Source organism: Protopterus annectens, chromosome 5.part1, assembly GCF_019279795.1.
Source record: "Protopterus annectens isolate FY-2018-M chromosome 5.part1, PAN1.0, whole genome shotgun sequence".
NCBI lineage: Eukaryota > Metazoa > Chordata > Ceratodontiformes > Protopteridae > Protopterus > Protopterus annectens.
In genome coordinates, this window is record NC_056736.1 from 332,826,644 (window position 1) to 332,847,792 (window position 21,149).

The window sequence follows — 21,149 nt, forward strand, 5'->3', positions numbered from 1 at the left end:
GAAAAGATTGGAGACCTATTTTGGACCTATCCATCCTAAACACATTTTTACTCGTGCCAAAATTCAAGATGCTCACATCATTACAGCAGCTTCTTCCCATGCTGGACAAGGAGTCCTGGCTGGTAACATTGGACCTCAAGGAGGCATACCTGCATGTCCCAGTCAGACAAGATTGCAGAAGATACCTCAGATTTCTTGCAGGTTCAACCCATTATCAATTCTCTGAATTGCCCTTTGGCTTATCTACTGCACCCAGAGTGTTTACGAAATGCCTGGCATCAGTAATCGCCTACTGCAGACTTCAAGGGATACAAATATACCCATATCTGGACGACTGCCTGATCCAAGCGGACAGCAAGCACATACTTCTGAAACATCTGACGTTTGTAATAATGTTGTTGAATTCTCTGGGATACACAGTCAACAAAAAGAAATCAAGGCCAATACCCTCTCAAACAATAATTTTCCTGGGTGCCAGCTTGGATACAAACACCCAGATGGCCTACCTCACGCCAGAGAAACAAGGGCAACTAACTCAATACTTCAGAAAACTGGCAACTTTCACCAGGCTGACTGCAAGGAAAATCCTGCAGGCTCTGGGATTCATGGCATCTTGCATCCTACTAATCCCATGTGCAAAGCTGCATATGAGGAAACTTCAGCGGTACCTAAAAAACCTATGGTCTCAACACAGCCACAGTTTGGAAACAATAATACCACTAATTCCATGTCTTCAAAAGGAATTTCTGTGGTGGGCTCAAGCATGCCAAAGAAACACAGGTCTCCCATTCTGCAAGCCTCAAGCAAATCAAGTCATCACAACAGACACCTCGGACTACGCCTGGGGGCGCACATGACAGATCGGTGCATTCAGGGCAAATGGTCCCAAAAAGAAAAGCACCTACACATCAATCAAAAGGAAATGCTAGCAGTAATAAATGCTATTTTAGCTTTCAAAGACCTACTGCATCCAGGCCAGCTATTAAGGATGGACAACACCACAGTAATGTGGTACATAAACGAACAGGAAGGTACCCATTCATACCCCCTATGCAGGCAAGCCATGTCTCTTTGGAACACGGCTCTGGAATTACAAATAGAGCTTCAAGCACTTTACCTGCCAGGCAAGGAAAACACACTGGCAGACAACCGAAGCAGAAATATGACAGATCCACACGAATGGAAGTTGCATCCTCAAGTTTTCACAAAGATAATTCAAGCATGGGGAAGGCCAGACATAGATCTCTTTGCCTCCCACAGAAATCACCAATTGGCAAAATTATGCTCAAGGACCTTTCATCCACAGGCCTGGAAAGTGGATGCACTTTCAGTTGGACAACAATGACAGTTTGCCTTTCCACCTCTCCCTCTGCTGCTCTAAGTTCTATTAAAAACCAGAGCAGACAGACCAAAGATGATTCTCATTGCTCCAGACTGGCCAAGACAACACTGGTACCCACTCCTGAAAAGCCTGACGCATTCGCCACCATGGATCCTGCCTCTAATGCCTCTTCTACTGACTCAGCACAACTTCAAAACTCTTCACAGTCCGCTGAAAACACTCAATCTAGCCGCATGGAAGATTCCTTAAATTCACAACAGGCCTTACTCTCCAAGGAGGTGCAGGATGTCATTTTGGAGGCCAGAAGGCCCGCTAGAAAAGCCTACTCTGCAAAATGGAAACTGTTTTGTGCCTGGAATGAGAAAAAGGGTCAGAATCCTGGAATACTGAATTTACCTCAAATATTACAGTACCTAGCTGAGATGCTAAGCAATGGACTTTCATTCTCCTCCATCAAAATCCATGCCTCAGCCATTTCTGCAGAATACAACACTGATCCTCCTTTATTCTCTCACCCCCTCTTAAGATAGTTCCTCAGAGGGGCTAAGAATATAAAACCCCCAAGGAAACAACCAGTACCTGCTTGGGACCTCAATTTCATTCTAGAAAAACTGACCTTGCCTCCTTTTGAGTCAGCTGCTTCAACAGAACTGCAATACTTGTCCTGGAAAGCAGCCTTCCTCCTGGCAATCACCTCAGCTCGCAGGGTTTCAGAACTACAAGCCCTCATAGCTGTGCAGCCTTTCATCAGTTTCCATCAGGACAGAGTTGCCTTACGAACCAAAGGTAGTATCCAGGGTAGCCTTGAATCAGGCTATCCACTTACCTACCTTTTACCCTAATCCTCAAAACAAAGGGGAAAGACTACTACATTCCTTGGGCATTCATAGACAGCTGCGTTATTATTTGGACAGAACAAAGCCTTTCAGAAAATCAGAGCAACTCTTTGTGTCCTATGCCGCAGGAGCTCAAGGGAAGCCTATTTCCAAACAGACAATCTCAAAGTGGATAGCCCACTGCATACGCTTTTGTTACTCTTTTCATGGTAAAACGGTACCTGCAGGCATCAGATCTCACTCCACAAGGGCCACAGCTACCTCTGCAGCTTTCCTCAGGGGGGTTCCTACCAAAGATATTTTGGAAGCAGCCACTTGGAGTTCCATACCTTCTCCAAGCACTATCACCTACCATTATACTCCAAATCTAGAGCAGGCTTTGCCACTGCAGTCTTACAGGGCATCCTGGCTTCTCCTAGTTCCACCTAGTGCCTACCACCCCTTTTTTAGCTTTGGGATTCTACACATCTGTTATGACTGCAGCTGTATGCACGATGAACATAGTACAGTTTTGTACCTACCATAAATGTAGATGTTCGAGTGCTAATACAGCTGCAGTCCAGGTTTCCCTCCCTCCTTCCCCTCTTGGGACAGGCCTAATGGCTAACACCTCCTCATACAACCTGATTGGGTATTTTTTATGGTGTATTTGCTTGCAACTACTGTTTTTTGATTATATTGCATTGCATTATTACATAATTTTATGTATTGCCTTCCTTCTGGGGGCACTTGACATCTGGCACAAGAAAAACTGAAGAAAATGGCATCGGCTGGATCGTCTATACCCCTGTCGCACTGACGTCAGGGAGGAAGCGATGACAACCGACGCCGGACCTAGACTTTGGAATTCGGCTGACCGAGGACCCGCCTGACGGCAGGAAAACCCATCTGTTATGACTGCCGCTGTATTAGCACTCGAACATCTACATTTATGGTAGGTACAAAACTGTACTTTTTCTTTTCCTGTTGGTACAAGGAGCCTTATTGTTCTTTTATTTCTTGTGTGTGTGTGTGTGTGTGTGTGTGTGTGTATATATATATATATATATATATATATATATATATATATATATATATATATATATATATATATAATTCACCCCCCCCCCCTTTTATAGTGGTTAGTTATCACAAATGAGATGTGGGTAGCTACTGCTATACATGCTGGGATACGGGGTGAGCCTTGAGCCAGTTAGGACTCTTCGAGCTTTAGAAGTGGCCAAGTCGGAGCCGAGATTGGCTCTGAACTCAACCAGAAAGAAGGAAGGCGAGATACAGGACAACAAACATGGAACGTTCTGGTACGAACATAACTTCTTTTTTAGGCTGCTCAGCTTGAGCTACCTAATGGTTTGGTCACATGGAAGCTGACCAGTGTTGTATCCTTGGCAGGATATTACCCGTCTAGCTAAGGCTACTGCAACAGTGATCGTTCGAACATCTTCTGTTATGTTAAATTTACATACACAACTGTACTTTTTTAATGCAGATTGTTTCTGTAGAAAGTACACAACTGAGTCTGTTCTCATGTTTTCTTTACATTTCAGGTGGATATGGAAGGAACAGAACAGGACCAAGATCAGTGGATGATGTAGTTGCGTTCCTCCTGTACTTGTAGCGACTTACAGCAGCTCATATGCAATATTCTTCGAGATGTGTTTGGTTGTAATAAGCTCATCTCTGTGTGAATGTTTTGCCACCTGTGTGACATTGACCAATGAGTTATGGAGACATCTAGTATTTTTTCAGGGTCTTAATTCCTGTGGTGTAAAAATTATGTAGATATAAAGATGCAAAAGTTAGTTGAGCAACATGCAGTAGTAAAGTGATTACAGAATGAACTCTTGACTAAGTCTTCTGGCTTCTTGCTATATAAAACAAAACTACTGTACAGCTGTAACTTAGCTGTCTGTCACTGTTGGCACTTTTTGAGGGAGAAGGCAGAGGGTTATTTATAAAAGTGTTGTACATACATGAAGTTGTGTATATTTAAAGTGATGTACAATAAATCATTTATTTTTAGATAGTGGCTTTACTCTTTTTTTTTTTTTTTTTTAACTGTTTGATGAATGTAAGCGATAAAAGATAAAGTGTATTTTTTTCTGTACCACCTTAAACGGTATGTGTTAAGTGATGAGGATTTATATGGACTTCCTCCACTCTGTGGAGAAAAACCAGTCTAAAGCAATTCATTTACTAGAATTGCTAATGTTAGACATTTTGTTTTCCTTAACTAAGAAAGGGATTTTGAATACACTGTTTTTATCCCATCTAAATATAGAAGCTGTGGTCTGGGTAAGCCATTTGCTCAGGTCCACTATTTGCAGATTGAGATAGTCATACCTAGCCTTACAGGAATAGCTTGTAGCCACACACAGTCTTAAATCCATGTGTTTATTCCTTAAATCCTTAAGTGCAGTGACTGGAGTTGTGTAGAAGATAATGTTGTGTTTCAGTGGAAATATAGATCATTAATAGTGTGGCTTTTGCATAATGCTTTACTGCCATGTTACTCAGGAGTACTTGTCCCATAATCATAATCCAGATGGAAGGGCCTAAGTAGTCAGAAAGCTCACATTTTAATAGCCTTGTGTGTGTGTGTGTGTGTGTGTGTGTGTGTGTGTGTGTGTGTGTGTGTGTGTGTGTGTGTGTGTGTGTGTGTGTGTAACCACTTGTATGTGTTTTGTGCTGTATACATTTTAGTGCCCTTATACCTTACAATTGTAGGTAGTTTTTTATTCAGTTTTTGACATTGTTTTGCTGATTTAATGGCTGTCTTGTTCTGTGCTAGGCTCAATTCTAAAGCCGTGAGTTGCAGGGCCAAGATGTTCTTCATGTTTCACTGTTGCAGTCATTGCATTTGGGTAATGTGCTGGCAGGTTGCCCTCAGTTAGCCTGAATAACAAAGTCTTGGGTCCTGCGTCAGTTGCTGTCTCCTCTTCCATGACATCAGGTCGTCAGGGGTATAAAACATGCAGCCAACTTCTTTTTATTCAGTCTTTCTTGCCGCGCGGTGCCCGAAGCAGAAGCAGTTCGCAAGTGCCGGTCGGCCGACTCCTGAAATTTTCGCATTCGAGTTTCAGAACAGAAGTCTTCAACTAAAGCTAAGTACCCCGTTGGGGAAACTTTTTCTTGCTCCTTACCGATGTCAGTAAAAGTTAATAATTGCATTACTTGTGGGAAGCAAATACCTCATAAGGATTTTCATTTGTACTGTATTCCTTGCCTAGGCCCAGACTGTAACGTGCCTTGCTGTCGGTTTTGTGCTAGATTTAACCAACGCACTATTAAGCGTCGGTACATTTTTACTTCATAATATTTTGGATCCAGATATAATTACCCTGAAATGTCGTCGGTTAGCAGTCCGACTACCGGAGTTCGCAAAAAACGCAAAGAAAAAGACAGAGACAGACTGTCGAGGTCCAAAATTAGATGACGAAGCTTCTCCTAAGCCAGTCGCTGGTACTCAGTGAGGCGCTTTCGCAGCCCCTGATACCTGCTACTTTTGAGTCACAGGCCTCTACCGAGACCCATGCGGAGTCCAGTATGCCGCGAGATTCTCAGAGTATTGAACGTGTGGATTTCTCTCCCTTGGATGGGTCCGGAGCCGCTAAGCAGGCACTGGCTTCTGAGGGTGTTTTCAGGCCTCAACATTTTTATATAAAACCGACGCCAGCTTCAAAAACAAGATCAAAAACATCTTCTAAGTCTAAAAAAACAACTCGTGAGCCACGTGCTCTGGCCCCTATGCCTAAAAAGCAGATGATCAAAATGGCTGAGGACTTAATTACCTTGATCAGGGGTTCCCAACCCCCCCCCCTCCTGCTAAGAGGCCTAGGCAAGACACTGATTATGAATCTTCAGATTAGGTTTGCATTTCTTCTGATTCCTCTTCTGATCAGGAATTTTCTATACCACACTATGAGGATTCAGATGCAGAAGAATCCATCCCATCTGCATCTCCTCCTGAGGATTATTGTTTTGGAGAAACCTTGCATACTTTAAGGGAACATTTTCATTGGAAGAGTCAGGATTTCTCTAAATCAAAAAAGAGGCTTAGGGATTTCCTTCTTCTTCCTCAGCATAGGCCTTTGGCTGTTCAAAAATCCTGCTGCTGATCCTGAGACTATCTCACAGGGTCCCAGAGGTGTAAAGGCCTCTACAGCCAAAAATCCTACCCCCTCTGATAGAGATTCCAGGGTGCTGGATAGATGGGGAAAGAAGGTTTATACATCTGCAACCTTGGCAATTAGGGCCTTAAACTGCCAGTTTCATATGCTTAAATATCAACAGCATGTTATGGGCTTATTGAAACAGAAAATGATGTTGATTTCTGATTATGTGGAAAATAAAGAATTACAGGAATTATTGCATGCAGCAGAACAGTTTGGAAAGCATACTTTGCAGTGTGGTTTTGATTCCTTGGAGGCCTCTTGCAGGGCCACAGTTACTGGATCTGTGATTAGAAGGTATGCCTGGCTCAAGGAGCAAAATCTGCCTGATCATGTTAAAGCTAAATTGTTGGTTGCCCCTTTACAGCATGATACTCTGTTTGGTAATAAGGCAGAAGAGGTTTTAAAGAAAATGGAAGACGAAGCTAAATCTGTGCAAGATTTCTTACAAGTACAGCCACCCAGATTCAGTAGGCACTGGCCTACTAAAAATTGGTCCATTCCTGTGTCCAACAGAGCCTCTCAAGGCAAATCCAGGCATCTAAAGGCTCTAGATACCATTCACAGGGTTCTTACAGGTCAAAGCAATGGGGTGCCTCCACCTCCAAATCTGGAGGAAACGAAGCACAACCCTACAGTAAGCAGTCTCAATGACTTCCTAATCACCAAGCACTTATCTTTTGACAGTCCCCTTGGGTGGAAAATTAGCACTTCATGCTCAAAACTGGCAGTTAATTACCCAGGACAAGTGGGTATTAAACGTAGTATCCCAGGGGTACAGATTTCATTTCCATACTTTGCCAATTCCAAACGGTTGGCCAGATCTGCCACAAAATCAATGGGCAAGAGGCTCAGAAACAAGTTACGTCCCTCATGGATATGGGGGCTATTCAACCAGTACCCGAACAGGAAAAAGGACAACGTTTTTATTCAAGACTGTTCCTGGTACCTAGAAAAGACCATGCCTGGCATCCAATACTGGACTTATCGATTTTGAACACGTTCCTGGACATTCCAAAATTCAAAATGCTGACTTTACAACAGCTACTGCCTATGCTGGGCAGGAACGCTTGGTTAGTGACTCTAGATGTAAAAAAGGCATACCTGCATATCCCAATAAGGGAATCGTGAAGAAGATACCTCCGCTTCAAGGCAGATTTTATGCATTACCAATTCTCTGCACTGCCCTTTGGCTTATCTACTGCACCCAGGGTGTTTGCAAAGTGCCTGGCACCAGTAATTGCATTTTGCTGACAAAGGAGCATACACATTTATTCTTACCTGGATGACTGTCTCAAGCAGAGAACAAGGACATTCTTCTTCAACATCTGGCGTTTGTAAAAAGGCTTCTAACATGCCTAGGGTACACAATAAACGAAAAGAAATCACAACTGGTACCCTCTCAAAAAATTACATTCCTGGGTGCAAGCTTGAATACAACTGCCCAGATGGCTTACCTTATGCCAGACAAGCAAAGGCAACTGACTGTATACTTCAAACAGATGACAACAAAAACCCAATTATCTGCAAGACAAATTCTGCAGGCTTTGGGGTTCATGGCATCCTGCATTCTACTAATTCCATATGCAAGACTGCATATGAGGAAACTTCAATGGTACCTAAAAAGTTTATGGAGTCAACATTGTCACAGTCTGGAAACAATGATTCCTCTCATTCCCTGCCTACAACAGGAGTTTCTTTGGTGGGCAGACATGTCACCAAAACAAGGGACTGTCATTCACTCTACCCCCTGCCACCCAAACCCTAACTACAGATGCATCAGATTATGCTTGGGGGGCCCAGCTGGCGGGGAGATGCATTCAGGGCATATGGAGCCTAAAACAAATGCATCTGCATATCAACCAGAAAGAGATGCTAGCTGTTCAGAATGCCCTGACAGCCTTCAAGGACTTACTTCATCCAGGACAACTACTGATGAAGACAGACAACACCACAGTTATGTGGTACATAAACAAGCAGGAGGGTACACATTCCTACCCCCTTTGTAGACTCGCCATGGCATTGTGGAACACAGCCTTGACTCACCAAGTACATCTTCAAGCTCAGTTCCTGCCAGGAAAACAAAATACTCTGGCAGACGACCTAAGCAGAAATCTTATGGACCCGCACGAGTGGAAACTGGATCCACAAATCTTCAGCATGGTAACACAGAAATGGGGGAGCCCAGACATAGATCTATTTGCCGCTCCCCAAAATTATCAACTGGACAAATTCTGCACAAGGACTTATCACAGGCAAGCATGGAAAGTGGATGCCCTATCCTTCAGTTGGAAAAACCTATCAGTCTATTTCTTTCCCCCTCTGCCTCTTCTCTCCAAGGTCTTACTAAAGGTCAAACAGGAAAAACGAAAAATGATCCTAATTTCTCTGGACTGGCCTCGCCAGCACTGGTACCCAATTCTAAGGAATATGTCTCATCTCCCTTCTTGGTACTTGCCTCAAATACCTCATCTACTGTCTCAGCAGAACAGTCAAATTCTGCACACTCCGCTCCAAACTCTGAACCTTGCAGCATGGCTGATCATTTAATTATTCAAACACCTCTCAGTAAATCTGTGATGGATGTCATTTTGGAAACCAGAAGGCCTAGCACTAGAAAATCTTATGCTGATAAATGGAAGAGATTCTGTACTTGGAAGCAAGCATAAGGAACGGACACAGCAAAACCAAATATCCCTCAGATTTTACAATACTTGACTGAGATGCTTGACAAGGGCCTATCTTTTTCTTCAATAAAAATCTTTGCCTCTGCCATCTCGGCTCATTACAACACGGAGCCTCCCATCTTTTCTCATTTTTTGCTAAAACAGTATCTTAGAGGGGGCCAAACATTTAAGGCCTCCCAGAAGATCACCAACTCCTGCATGGGACCTCAATTTTGTGCTGGAAAAACTCACCCTGCCTCCTTTTGAACCAGCAGCTACTGTGGATATAAAATGTTTATCTTGGAAAACCGCTTTCTTTTTGGCAATCACTTCAGCAAGAAGGGTTTCAGAACTACAGGCTCTCATGGCTGTGGAGCCTTTTATTGCATTTTACCCAGACAGGGTGTCCCTCAGGACCAATCCTTCATTTATGCCTAAGGTCGTGTCCAGTGTGGCTCTTAACCAAACTATTTACCTGCCAACATTTTACCCAGATCCGCAGAACAAGGGGGAGCAGATTCTGCATTCATTGGACGTACACAGACAACTAAGATTCTACTTAAGCAAGACCAAATCTCTAAGAAAGTCTGAGCAACTACTGGTGGCATTTGCTTCAGGATCAGAAGGGAAGGCTATATCAAAGCAGACTATTTCTAAGTGGATAAACCACTGCATTCGATGTTCTTCATTCCACATTGCTGCAGTCCTAACCATTGGGTAGTCCGCTGTCCAGTCGGCCCGAATACCAAAGTATATGGCTGACGTCGGTCAAGGCGCAATAGACTGATGTCAGGACGTCAGGGTACTAATGCGCATGACCGACGTCATATCCTCAGTCTTTTTTGCCGCATGGTCCGATGCAGAAGCAGTTTTGCGAGTGCAAGTTGGCGTTCTGAAATTTTCTGAAGTCGGAGTTTCAGACCGAATCAAAGTTGGCTAAGTACCCCGTTGGGGAACATTTTGTTTTTCTTGCCTCAGTATTTAACCGGATGTCAGAAAAAGTGAATAACTGTATTTCTTGTGGGAAACAGATACCTCATAGGGATTACCATACTTTGTGTATACCTTGTTTAGGGCCTGAGCACGACGTTGTTGGATGCCGCTCTTGTGCTAGATTTAACAAACGCACTATTAAGAGAAGGTTAGACTGTGCCAGTTTAGTGTTTGGGAAGCGTTGTAATTATAAAATGCCGTCGGATGCTCCGGCGCCCGCTTCGTCAAAAAGCGGAAGGACAAAGCAGCAAAGCCTAGAGTTAAAGAACGGGCAGCCCCGGACGTCGGTTCTTTAGAAGGCTCAGTGGAGCCAGAAGTTTTGCCAGGAGTTTCTGTGGAGTCTCAGGCAGAGACTTTACTGTTACAGGATGTGCCCTCTCAGGAGGTAGGCCAGGCTGAGGGGCTTCTCAGGTAACTGTTCTTCCCTCTCTTCCTAAGGTAGTTAGAGCCTCTCCTTCTGTTTCCAAGACTTCTTTGAGAGGTAGGCCAAGTTTAGCTTCAGTGGGGCTTCTCCTAGCACTTCAGGTTCTGTGCCTAAGAAACATATGCTTAAAATGGCAGAGGATTTGATTACTATGATTAGAGGTTCTATGCCCCCTCCTGATAAGAGGCCTAGGGTGGAGCCTGAGTTTGAGAGTTTTGAACAGTGTTCAGAGGCTTCTGAGTCTTCGGCTGAAGACTTGCAGGAGTTTCCTCATTATTCTGATTCTGATGTGGATGATTCCACTCCTTCAGCTTCTCCTCCTGAGGATTTTTCATTTTCAGAGACTCTGCATTCCATGAGGGAGCATTTTAAATGGGAAGGCCAAGATTTCTCTGATTCCAGGAAGAGGCTTAGGAATTTTTGTTTTACCCCAGCATAGGCCCTTAGCTATACCTCCTGTGTTGAATGTGGTGGAAGATGTTTTGCAGAGGCTTCCCTGAACCCTGATTCTTTGCCTCCTGCCCCTGTTAAACCTGATAGGTACTATAGGGTGCCTGAAGCTCATAAGTATCTTTTTAAGAGTCCTAGGGCAGACCCAGAAATTGTTTCTCAGGGGCCTAAGGGTGTTAAGGCCTCGGTTGTTAAAAATCCTGTTCCTCTGATAAAGAGGCAAGGGCTTTGGATAGATGGGGAAAGAAAGTGTATACTTCTTCCACTTTAGCCATGAGGGCGTTGAATTGTCAGTTTCACATGCTAAAATATCAAAATTATCTCCTTTCACAATTGAAATCTAAGGTGGATGCTCTGGCGGAAGGTATTGAGTGTAAAGAGTTGCTGGATTTAGTTCATGTGTCTGAACAAGTGGGTAAGCATTCTTTGCAATGTGGTTTTGATGCTGTGCAGGCCTCCTCGAGGGTGGCTGCCACTGGTTCTGTTCTTCAGAGGCACGCTTGGTTGAGGGATCAGAATTTAGCTGAGCATGTTAAGACAAGGATTTTGGATGCTCCTTTACAGTCTGATGTGTTGTTTGGTTCGCCTGTGGAAGCAGTTTTAAAGAAAATGGAGGACAAGGCTAAATCTATGCAGACTGTTAAAGATTTTTTGCAGGTGCAGCCTCCAAAGTTTAGCAGAAATTGGCCTACTAAGGGATGGACATATCCTGCTTATGATTCCCAGTCTAGGGGTAGGTCTAGGCGTGGTAGGGGCAGAGCTCAAGGTTCTTTTAGGCCTAGAACAGGAGTTCTCCTGCTCAGACTTCTGGTGAGGGCAGGGGTCAGTCCTTTCGTAAACAGACCCAATGACCTGCCTTTTCAGCTGCCAGTTCATTCTCGTCTGGCAGCTCCTTTGGGAGGAAGACTGTCTCTTTTCAAAGAAAATTGGGATTTAATTACTCAAGACAGATGGGTTTTGGATATCATTCACCACGGTTACAGGTTTTATTTCCATACTTTGCCCCCTTTCAAAGGCATGCCAGACGTTCCTCCTCCACAAAGGAAAGAGGCTCACAAGCAAATTTCTCTGTTACTCCAAATAGGGGCCATTCAGCCAGTCCCTGTACCAGAAAGGGGCCTAGGATTTTATTCTCGCCTGTTCCTAGTACCAAAGAAGGGGAACACGTGGAGACCAATTTTGGATTTATCTATCCTCAACACTTATCTGGACATTCCCAAGTTCAAAATGTTGACGTTACAACAGCTTTTACCTCTGCTGGGCAAAGATCACTGGATGGTAACTTTAGATCTCAAGGAAGCTTACCTTCATGTGCCTATAAGACTAAGTTGCAGAAAGTATCTGCGTTTTGAGCTGGAAATTCTCATTATCAGTTCTCTGCATTGCCCTTTGGCTTATCTACTGCCCAGAGTATTCACAAAGGTTCTGGCTCCAGTGATAGCTTACTTCAGGCTAACAGGAATTCAAATCTATCCTTATTTGGACGACTGCCTGATTCTGGCTCAAGAAAAGGAAGACCTTCTACAGCATTTGGAATATGTCATAGCAGTGCTAAGATGCCTAGGGTATTCTGTGAACGAAATAAAGTCCAGTCTAGTACCCTCTCAAGACATGTGCTTTCTGGGTGTGAGACTGAATACAGCAGCCCAGATGGCCTTTTTAACCCCGGACAAACAAAAGAATCTTTCCAGTTACTTCCATCAATTATCTCTTCAGTCCGGACTGACTGCAAGGACAGTCCTTCAAGCCTTAGGGTTCATGGCATCTTGTATTCTGGTGCTTCCCAATGCCAAACTGCATATGAGGAAGCTGCAATGGTATCTCAAAAATCTATGGACACAGCACTGCCAGGATTTGGACACTGTCATTCAAATAATACCTTGCATTCAAAAAGAATTTTTGTGGTGGGCTCAGGAATGTCACCTAAACAAGGGACTCTCTGTGACCCGGCCAGAGGCGAGTCAGATTTTAACGACAGATGCCTCGGACATTGCTTGGGGAGCTCATCTAAATGGAAAGTGGATACAAGACAAGTGGCCTGCCAGACTTCAGCATCTACATATCAACATGAAGGAGATGTTAGCAGTCCAGTTTGCATTAATGGCTTTCAAGGAGTTACTTCTTCCAGGGCAGGTGTTGATTCTAACAGACAACACAACTGTCATGTGGTACATCAACAAACAAGGGGAACACATTCTTATCCTCTATGCAGGCAAGCAATGATTTTATGGGAAACTGCGCTCAGCTTGCAACTAACTCTACAGGCAAGGTTTCTGCCGAGCACAGAACTCCTTAGCAGATGTGTTAAGCAGACAAATCATGGATCCCCACAGTGGAAACTGGATCTTCATGTATTTCAAAATTGACAGTGTCATGGGGAACTCCAGACATAGATCTGTTCGCTTCTCCACTAAACCACCAGCTGCCAAAGTTTTGCACAAAGGGGTTTCATCACACAGCTTGGAAAGTGGATGCTCTTTCTTTCAGTTGGAAAAATCTTCATGTGTATGCCTTTCCACCTCTGCCTCTTCTTCCAAAGGTGCTCCTAAAGGTCAGACAAGACAAGCCAAGGATGATTTTAATAGCTCCAGATTGGCCTCGGCAACACTGGTACCCACTACTAAGGAGTCTGGTAAGGAAGCCTCCATGGCCTTTGCCTTTGATTCCACATCTGTTATCTCAGAAGGAAGGTCACCTGCTCAATGTCAAGCTTCACTCTCTTCATCTAACAGCCTGGCATATTCTGTTCTGAAACACAGCAGGTCTCAACTTCCTCAACAAGTTTTAAATGTGATTATGGAAGCCAGAAGACCTAGTACAAGGAAGGTGTAGCAGAAAAATGGAAGAGATTTTTATTTTGGAGTGCAGCAAAGAATTTGGAGATTTCTGAGCCTAATTTGAGTGTGGCTCTTCAATATCTTACTGAGTTATTGGACAAAGGTTTGTCCTTCTCTTCCATTAAGATTCATGCTGCAGCAATTTCAGCTCACTATGATTGTGACCCACCATTGTTTTCGCATCCTTTGTTCAAGCAGTTTCTTAGAGGGGCAAAGAATATAAGACCCCCACGTAGAGCTCCTACTCCTGCTTGGGATCTCAATTTTGTGTTGGAAAAACTTACTCTACAACCTTTTGAGCCTGCGGCTACTGCTGAATTGAAATACTTGTCATGGAAGACTGCTTTTTTGTTGGCTATTACTTCTGCAAGAAGGGTTTCTGAGTTGCAGGCCCTTATGTCAGTAGAGCCCTTTTTGATTTTCCATAAGGATAGGGTATCATTACGTACTAATCCTTCCTTTATGCCTAAGGTGGTTTCTAGTGTGGCTTTAAACCAAACTATTCATTTGCCTACTTTCTATGCAGATCCCCAAAATAAGGGGAAAAGATTTTGCACACTTTAGATGTACATAGGCAGTTGCGTTATTATTTAAGCAGGACTAAGGATTTCAGGCAGTCTCAGCAGTTGTTTGTTTCTTTTGCTTTGAGTTCTCAGGGCAAACCTGTGTCTAAGCAAACTATTTCTAAGTGGATTGGGTTTTGCATTTCATTTTGTTATTCCCATCATGGCAAGGAGATTCCAGCTGGGATTAGGCCTCATTCCACTAGGGCTACTGCCACTTCAACAGCATTTCTAAGGGGTGGCAACTAAGGATATTTTGGAGGCAGCTACTTGGAGTTCAGTGCATACTTTCTCTAAGCATTACCATCTTCCTCTCTACTCTAAATCTAGGGCTGGTTTTGCCACAGCTATTTTGCAAGGCATGTTGACAGCTCCTGCTTCCTTATGATTTGCCAGCCTCCCTTAACTCTGCTTTGGGATTCTACCCAATGGTTAGGACTGCAGCAATGTGGAATGAAGAACATAGTACAGTTTTGTACCTACCATAAATGTAGATGTTCGAGGATCCACATTGCTGCAGTCCAATTTACCCTCCCTCCTTCCCCTCTGTGTTTAGGGGTGGTGGTGTGGGTTAGGATATACTCTTGTACATTTGTATATATTGTATATATGTTTGGTGCAGGGTTTTTTTTGGTTTGGGCCTTGTCTTTTTAGGGTCTTCTGACATCTGGGGCAAGAAAAGACTGAGGATATGACGTCGGTCATGCGCATTAGTACCCTGGCGTCCTGACATCAGTCTAATGCGCCTTGACCGACGTCAGCCATATACTTTGGTATTCGGGCCGACTGGACAGCGGACTACCCAATGGTTAGGACTGCAGCAATGTGGATCCTCGAACATCTACATTTATGGTAGGTACAAAACTGTACTTTTCTGCTACTTGCATCATGGTAAACCTGTGCCCAAGGGAATCGGGTCACATTCCACCAGGGCTGCCTCTACCTCGGCAGCCTTTCTCAGAGAAGTTCCAACCAAAGACATTCTAGAAGCTGCTACTTGGAGCTCTGTTCATACCTTCACAAAGCATTATCATTTGCCTCTCTTTTCCAAATCCAGGGCAGGCTTTGCCACTGCAGTTCTTCAGGGCCTTATTGCCGCTCGTAATGCTATTTAGTTCCATCCTCCCATCCATAGCTTTGGGATTCTACCCAAATGTAATGACTGCAACAGTGAACACGAAGGACATAGTACAGTTGTGTACACTTACCATAAATGTAGATGTTCAAGTGTATTCACTGTTGCAGTCCGGGTTACCCACCCGCCATCCCCCTTTTCTATAACTTCTATTTCCTTCACTATATTCTAAAGCCTTTGTGGTGTATTTGCTTTTAGATGAAGGTAAAGTTTATGTTGCTAAAATTGCTTTTACAGATATTGCTGTTTGTTTATTTTTATATATATATATATATATATATATATATATATATATATATATTTTTTTTTTTTTTTTTTTGCTCCCATTTGGGGGCACCTGACATCTGGGGCAAGAAAAACTGAATAAAATGGCATCGGCTGCATGTTTTATACCCCTGACGTCATGGAAGAGGAGACGGCAACCAACGCAGGACTCAAGACTTTGTTATTCAGGCCGACTGAGGGCAACCTGCCAGCAGATTTCCTAAATGTAATGACTGCAACAGTGAATACACTCTAACATCTACATTTATGGTAAGTGTACACAACTGTACTTTCCTTCAGTTGCATAGGAAATCTGCTAGAGAGGCCCTTCGCACTCCTTTGTGTCCACCAGCTCCCAGGTAGTCATTCCCAAAAAACAAGGACAGGCGTCTGAAAGAGAAGAACATTGGGGATTCCAAGGAAACTGCCTTGCCCAGGCCATTGACTAAAGCTGATGTCACCAGTGCAGGTGAGGAACCTTTGCAGCCCTGTGGTCTATTGCCTATTAGATCAGAGTCCTCTGTTATGACACCGCTGGAGGCTGCCATGACTCAAGCCTACTCTTCTTAGCCATCAGTTGGATCTGAAGCCAGTGAGCAGGCATTTGCTTTCAGCACTTGAGTACTTGTGACCAAAGGGGAGAGCAGTGTCTCCCTGGTTATTTTTAGAGAGGACATCCCTGGGAACTAGATTGAATTTGCGGCTGTCAACCTGCGACCTGAGGGTTTCACTTCCCCAAAGAATTTCGTATAAAAATTGAGAGCATACCTTTTCACAGGCATTGGTGTTTTCTAAAATTCTAGCATCCCCAGAATCATAATCATTAAAATTCATTACAGCTGCTACCTTATATTTAGCTTGTCTAATACTTCTGTGTATCAATTTATACATTGCAGTGCATTTATTAATTTATCATCTAAATTATATTTCTTCAAATTTATGTTGTATGTCTGCTGTTCACATGATTTATACGTTCATAGGCGTTTACTAGGCTAATGACCACAAGGACTTTTTTAAGCCTAGCCATGCATCCCAAATCTTTGACAAGTTCTGATACCCTTGATAAGTGTAAGCATGGGCCTGGGAGATGAACCATTTACAAGTTACCTGTGTCCATTAGAGACATAGGTGCCAAACCAGGAATGAATTTCTGGTTTCCCATCTAGTTGTCCAAGTTGCACTTGAATTGAGTTAGGGAGGAACTCTATTTCACATGGATGGGGAGCATGTTCCATAGACAGGGTAGTCTCTGGGATATATACCTATCTCTCCAGCAGGTCCTATTTATATCACAGGCAAGGTTTAAGTCTTTAGAATGGGTAATTCTAGTGCTGTTTGCTTTGTGGATATGCAGGACGTCCTTGTTTTGTGGATATGCAGGAGGTCCATCAGAGTGGGGTCTGACAATGCCCTGTATGCCAGGCATAGATCTCCCTTCAAAAGCCTGTAGGAGACAGAATACAAGGATAGGGCCTTGAGGTGGTCTGCATATGGCATAATATTTACGCCCTGTATTCTTCTAGTGAAGAAATCTCTGTGGATGTCCCAGTTGTAGGATATGCCTGGTTAGGTACGTACCAAAGGGAGCATTGTACTTGATAGGTCTGATGAATGCCAAATACAGGGAAATAATGACTTCCTTGGACTTAGATGCCATACCTTTGGCACAACATATAATGATTTCCTCACCACAGTAGACACATGGTGATCAAAGGCTAGATTACTATCTGTGTGCTTCCCTATGTCTTTGACTACTGAGTCAACTCTAATAATGTAATAGTTACCAGGGATGGATGACTTCCCAAAGGATACTATTATGCATTTCTTGGCTTTTAGTTTTATTCCATGGCTTTGACACTAGTTGTTTGTCCATGTCAGCCCCTCCCAGAGAACATTTGTGTTAGTGTGAGATTCAGTGACCGCTCCTAAATTGCAATCATCTGCAAATTTAGTCAGCGAGAGACCACTGACATTGGCCTTGACTTCTGAGAAGTAAATGCTAAAAAAAGCGGTCCAAGGACTGATCCCTGAGGGACTCCACTTGTGACTGGCCTCTTTGTAGAGGTGGACTTCCCATTTCTAACTTCCTGGGTCCTGTCAGTGAGCGACTGTCCACTGGGTGACATACGGGTTTGTACCTAACCTCTTGAGTTTGTCAATAATGCCCGAATGGGGTATTGTGTCAAATGCCTTGGCCAGGTCAAAGTAGGCACCATCAGACCTTGCAGTGGTGATCTCTGCACTGGTATTATCTCACCCAGACTACTCTACTGCCATTTATCTTGGCATTTCAGACATTGACTAAATAAATAAATAAATAAAATAAATAAATAAATTTCAGACATTGAACTGGCACATCTGCAAAAAGTGAAAACTTCTGTGACATGGGTGTTGGTTGATGCATTCTGGAGATGTGTCACAGTGATGTTCATCGTGTTACCCTGCTGCAGTCATCACACTTGGGTTATCCTGCTTTCAGGCGGTCCCGCAGTCGACCTGAGTTCCAAAGTCTTGGTCCGGCGTCGGTTGCTGTCACTTCTTCCCTGACGTTAGTGCGACATGGGTATATAAGAGGCATCCAACGCCATTTCCTTCAGTCTTTCTTGCCGCGCGGTGCCTGAAGCAGAAGCAGTTCGCAAGTGCCGGTCGGCCGACACCTGAGATTTTCGATTCGAATTTCAGTCCGAAGTCTTCAATAAAGCTAAGTAACCCGTTGGGGAACTTTTTCTTGCCTCAGTCCGATGTCAGAAAAAGTTAATTGCATTTCTTGTGGGAAGCAAATACCTCATAAGGACTTCCATTCTTATTGTATTCCTTGCCTAGGCCCAGACCACGACGTCACAGGTTGTCTGTTTTGTGCCAGGTTTAATAAACGAACTATCAAACGCCATTTTGACTTCGCACGACATTACTTTGGTAAGAAATTTAATAATATCTTGCCGTCGGAGCAACCGACTACTGGCATGCATAAAAAATGCAAGGATAAGGACAGGCAGCCTAGGAACAAGCCAGACTCCGAGGCCTCTGCTGGGGTTGTCGCCGGTTCTCTGGTTTTCAGTGAGGCGCCTACACAGCCCCTGATGACCACAGAACTGGAACCCCAGACAGCTGCGGATTCTCAAGCGGAGTCTACTAGGCCGATGCAGCCATCTTCATTAGGCCCTTCTGACACCGGAGCAGAAGTAGACCCCGGTGCAGTGGAAACACCTTCGAAGCTTAAAACTTTTTTAAAACCAAAGAAGACTGTACATCAGTCTACAGTTCAAGGCCCCATGCCTAAGAAACAGATGCTTAAGATGGCTGAAGATTTGATTACCCTAATCAGGGGTTCCCACCCCCCTCCAGATAAAAGACCAAGACAAGAGGAGGATTATGCTTCCTCTGACCAGGTTTCAGTCTCCTCAGATTCTTCTGAGGAACAGGATTACACTTTTCCCCCTTATGAAGACTCTGATGCTGAAGACTCTATTCCCTCAGCATCTCCCCCTGAAGACTACTTCCTTGGGGAAACTTTACATACCATGAGGGAACATTTCCACTGGGAAGGCCAGGACTACTCTGATTCTAAGAAAAGGCTCCGAGAGTTCCTTTTGCTACCCCAGCACAGACCTCTTGCCATCCCTCCAGTTCTAGATATTGTGGATGATGTTTACTTGGAGTCTAGTCTAAATCCAGACTCTCTACCTCCTGCTTCAGCCAAACCAGACAGATACTACAGAGTACCTGACTCACACAAATTCCTTTATAAAAGCCCTGTGGCTGACCCAGAAACAATTTCCCAGGGTCCCAAGGGGGCTAAAGCTTCTATGGCTAAAAATCCTGTGCCCTCTGAAAGGGATTCCAGAGCACTTGATAGATGGGGAAAGAAAATATACACCTCAGCAACTCTGGCTATGAGAGTATTAAATTGTCAGTTTCACATGCTGAAATATCAGCAATTCCTAATGTCTCAATTAAAACAAAAAATGAGCACACATACTGAACAGTCTGAATTCAAGGAAATGCAGGATCTGTTGCATGCAGCTGAACAGGTGGACAAACATACTTTACAATGTGGATTTGATTAATTGGAAGCTTCCTGTAGAGCTCTGTCATACGTAGACATGCTTGGTTAAAAGAACAAACCCTTCCTGATTATGTTAAAGCAAAATTATTGGATAAACCTTTACAGCAGGATGTATTATTTGGTGTCAAAGCAGAAGAGGTTTAAAAGAAAATGGAGGATAAGGCAAAGTCTATGCAGACGGTCAAGGATTTTTTGCAGGTACAACCCCCTCATTTCAGCAGAAATTGGCCAACGAAAAACTGGTCCTTTCCAGCTTTTGACAGATCACAGAGGGGCAAATACAGACGCCCAAGGGGCAGAGGTCAGTCACAAGGCCCTTACAAACCTCGCCAATGGGGTACTGCTACCCAGAAAGGAGGAGAAGACAGGCCCCAAGCTAGCAGAAGACAAACACAATGACTCAATCCTCAAACTACCAAGCAAATCTCTCCTGGCATCTCCCTTGGGAGGAAAATTAGCATTTTTTGCAGACAACTGGCACATCATCACAGAAGACAAATGGGTCCTAAACATCGTCTCTCAAGGATACAAATTCCACTTTCATACCTTGCCAAGGATAAAAGGAATGCCAAACCTGCCACCAAATCAATGGGCAGAGGCACAAAAACAAATTACAGCTCTCATGGACATGAGAGCCATTCAGCAGGTACCTACACAGGAGCAAGGACAAGGATTTTACTCAAGACTCTTTCTAGTCCCAAGAAAAGACAAAGCATGGAGACCCATTCTGGCTCTTTCAATTCTGAACACCTATCTGCAAGTACCAAAATTCAAGATGCTAACACTACAGCAGCTTCTTCCCATGCTGGGCAAGAATGCTTGGCTAGTAACGTTGGACCTCAAGGAGGCATACCTGCATGTCCCTATCAGACAAAATTGCAGAAGATACCTCCGCTTCATTGCAGGTTCAATGCATTATCAATTCTCTGCACTGCCATTTGGCTTATCTACTGTGCCCAGGGTCTTCACAAAATGCCTGGCACCAGTAATTGCATACTGCAGACAAAGAGTAATTCAAATGTACCCATACATGGATGACTGCCTTATTCAAGCAGAAAGCAAGGACATCCTTTTAAAGCATCTGGCATTTGTCAAACACCTTCTAAGTTGCCTAGGGTACACAGTAAACGAAAAGAAATCAAAACTAGTGCCCTCACAAAACATAATATTCCTGGGTGCCAGCTTGAATACAACGGCCCAGATGGCTTATCTCACGCCAGACAAGCAACAACAGCTGACTCAATATTTCAAAATAATGGCAACAAAGACCCAACTCCCTGCAAGAAAAATTATACAGGCCTTGGGATTCATGGCATCTTGCATACTACTAATACCATTTGCAAAACTGCATATGAGGAAATTACAATGGTAACTGAAAAGCGTATGGACTCAGTACAACCA

The 21,149-nt window shown here is 43.7% G+C and overlaps 1 protein-coding gene across 5 annotated transcripts in view; it reads left to right on the forward strand.

Moving 5' to 3' along the window:
* Positions 1–21,149, forward strand: part of ANAPC15 (anaphase promoting complex subunit 15) — a 250,982-nt gene that overhangs the window by 132,738 nt on the left and 97,095 nt on the right. For 4 of the 5 annotated variants that reach the window (XM_044073014.1, XM_044073015.1, XM_044073013.1 and 1 more), the window contains one exon: positions 3,726–4,200. The exons of the other annotated variant lie outside the window; for it this stretch is intronic. In XM_044073014.1, coding sequence (XP_043928949.1) covers positions 3,726–3,773 — 48 coding nt within the window. In that variant the 3' untranslated portion in view covers positions 3,774–4,200. Of the gene's footprint in view, positions 1–3,725; positions 4,201–21,149 lie in introns of those variants that run through there. 5 annotated transcript variants of the gene reach the window in all.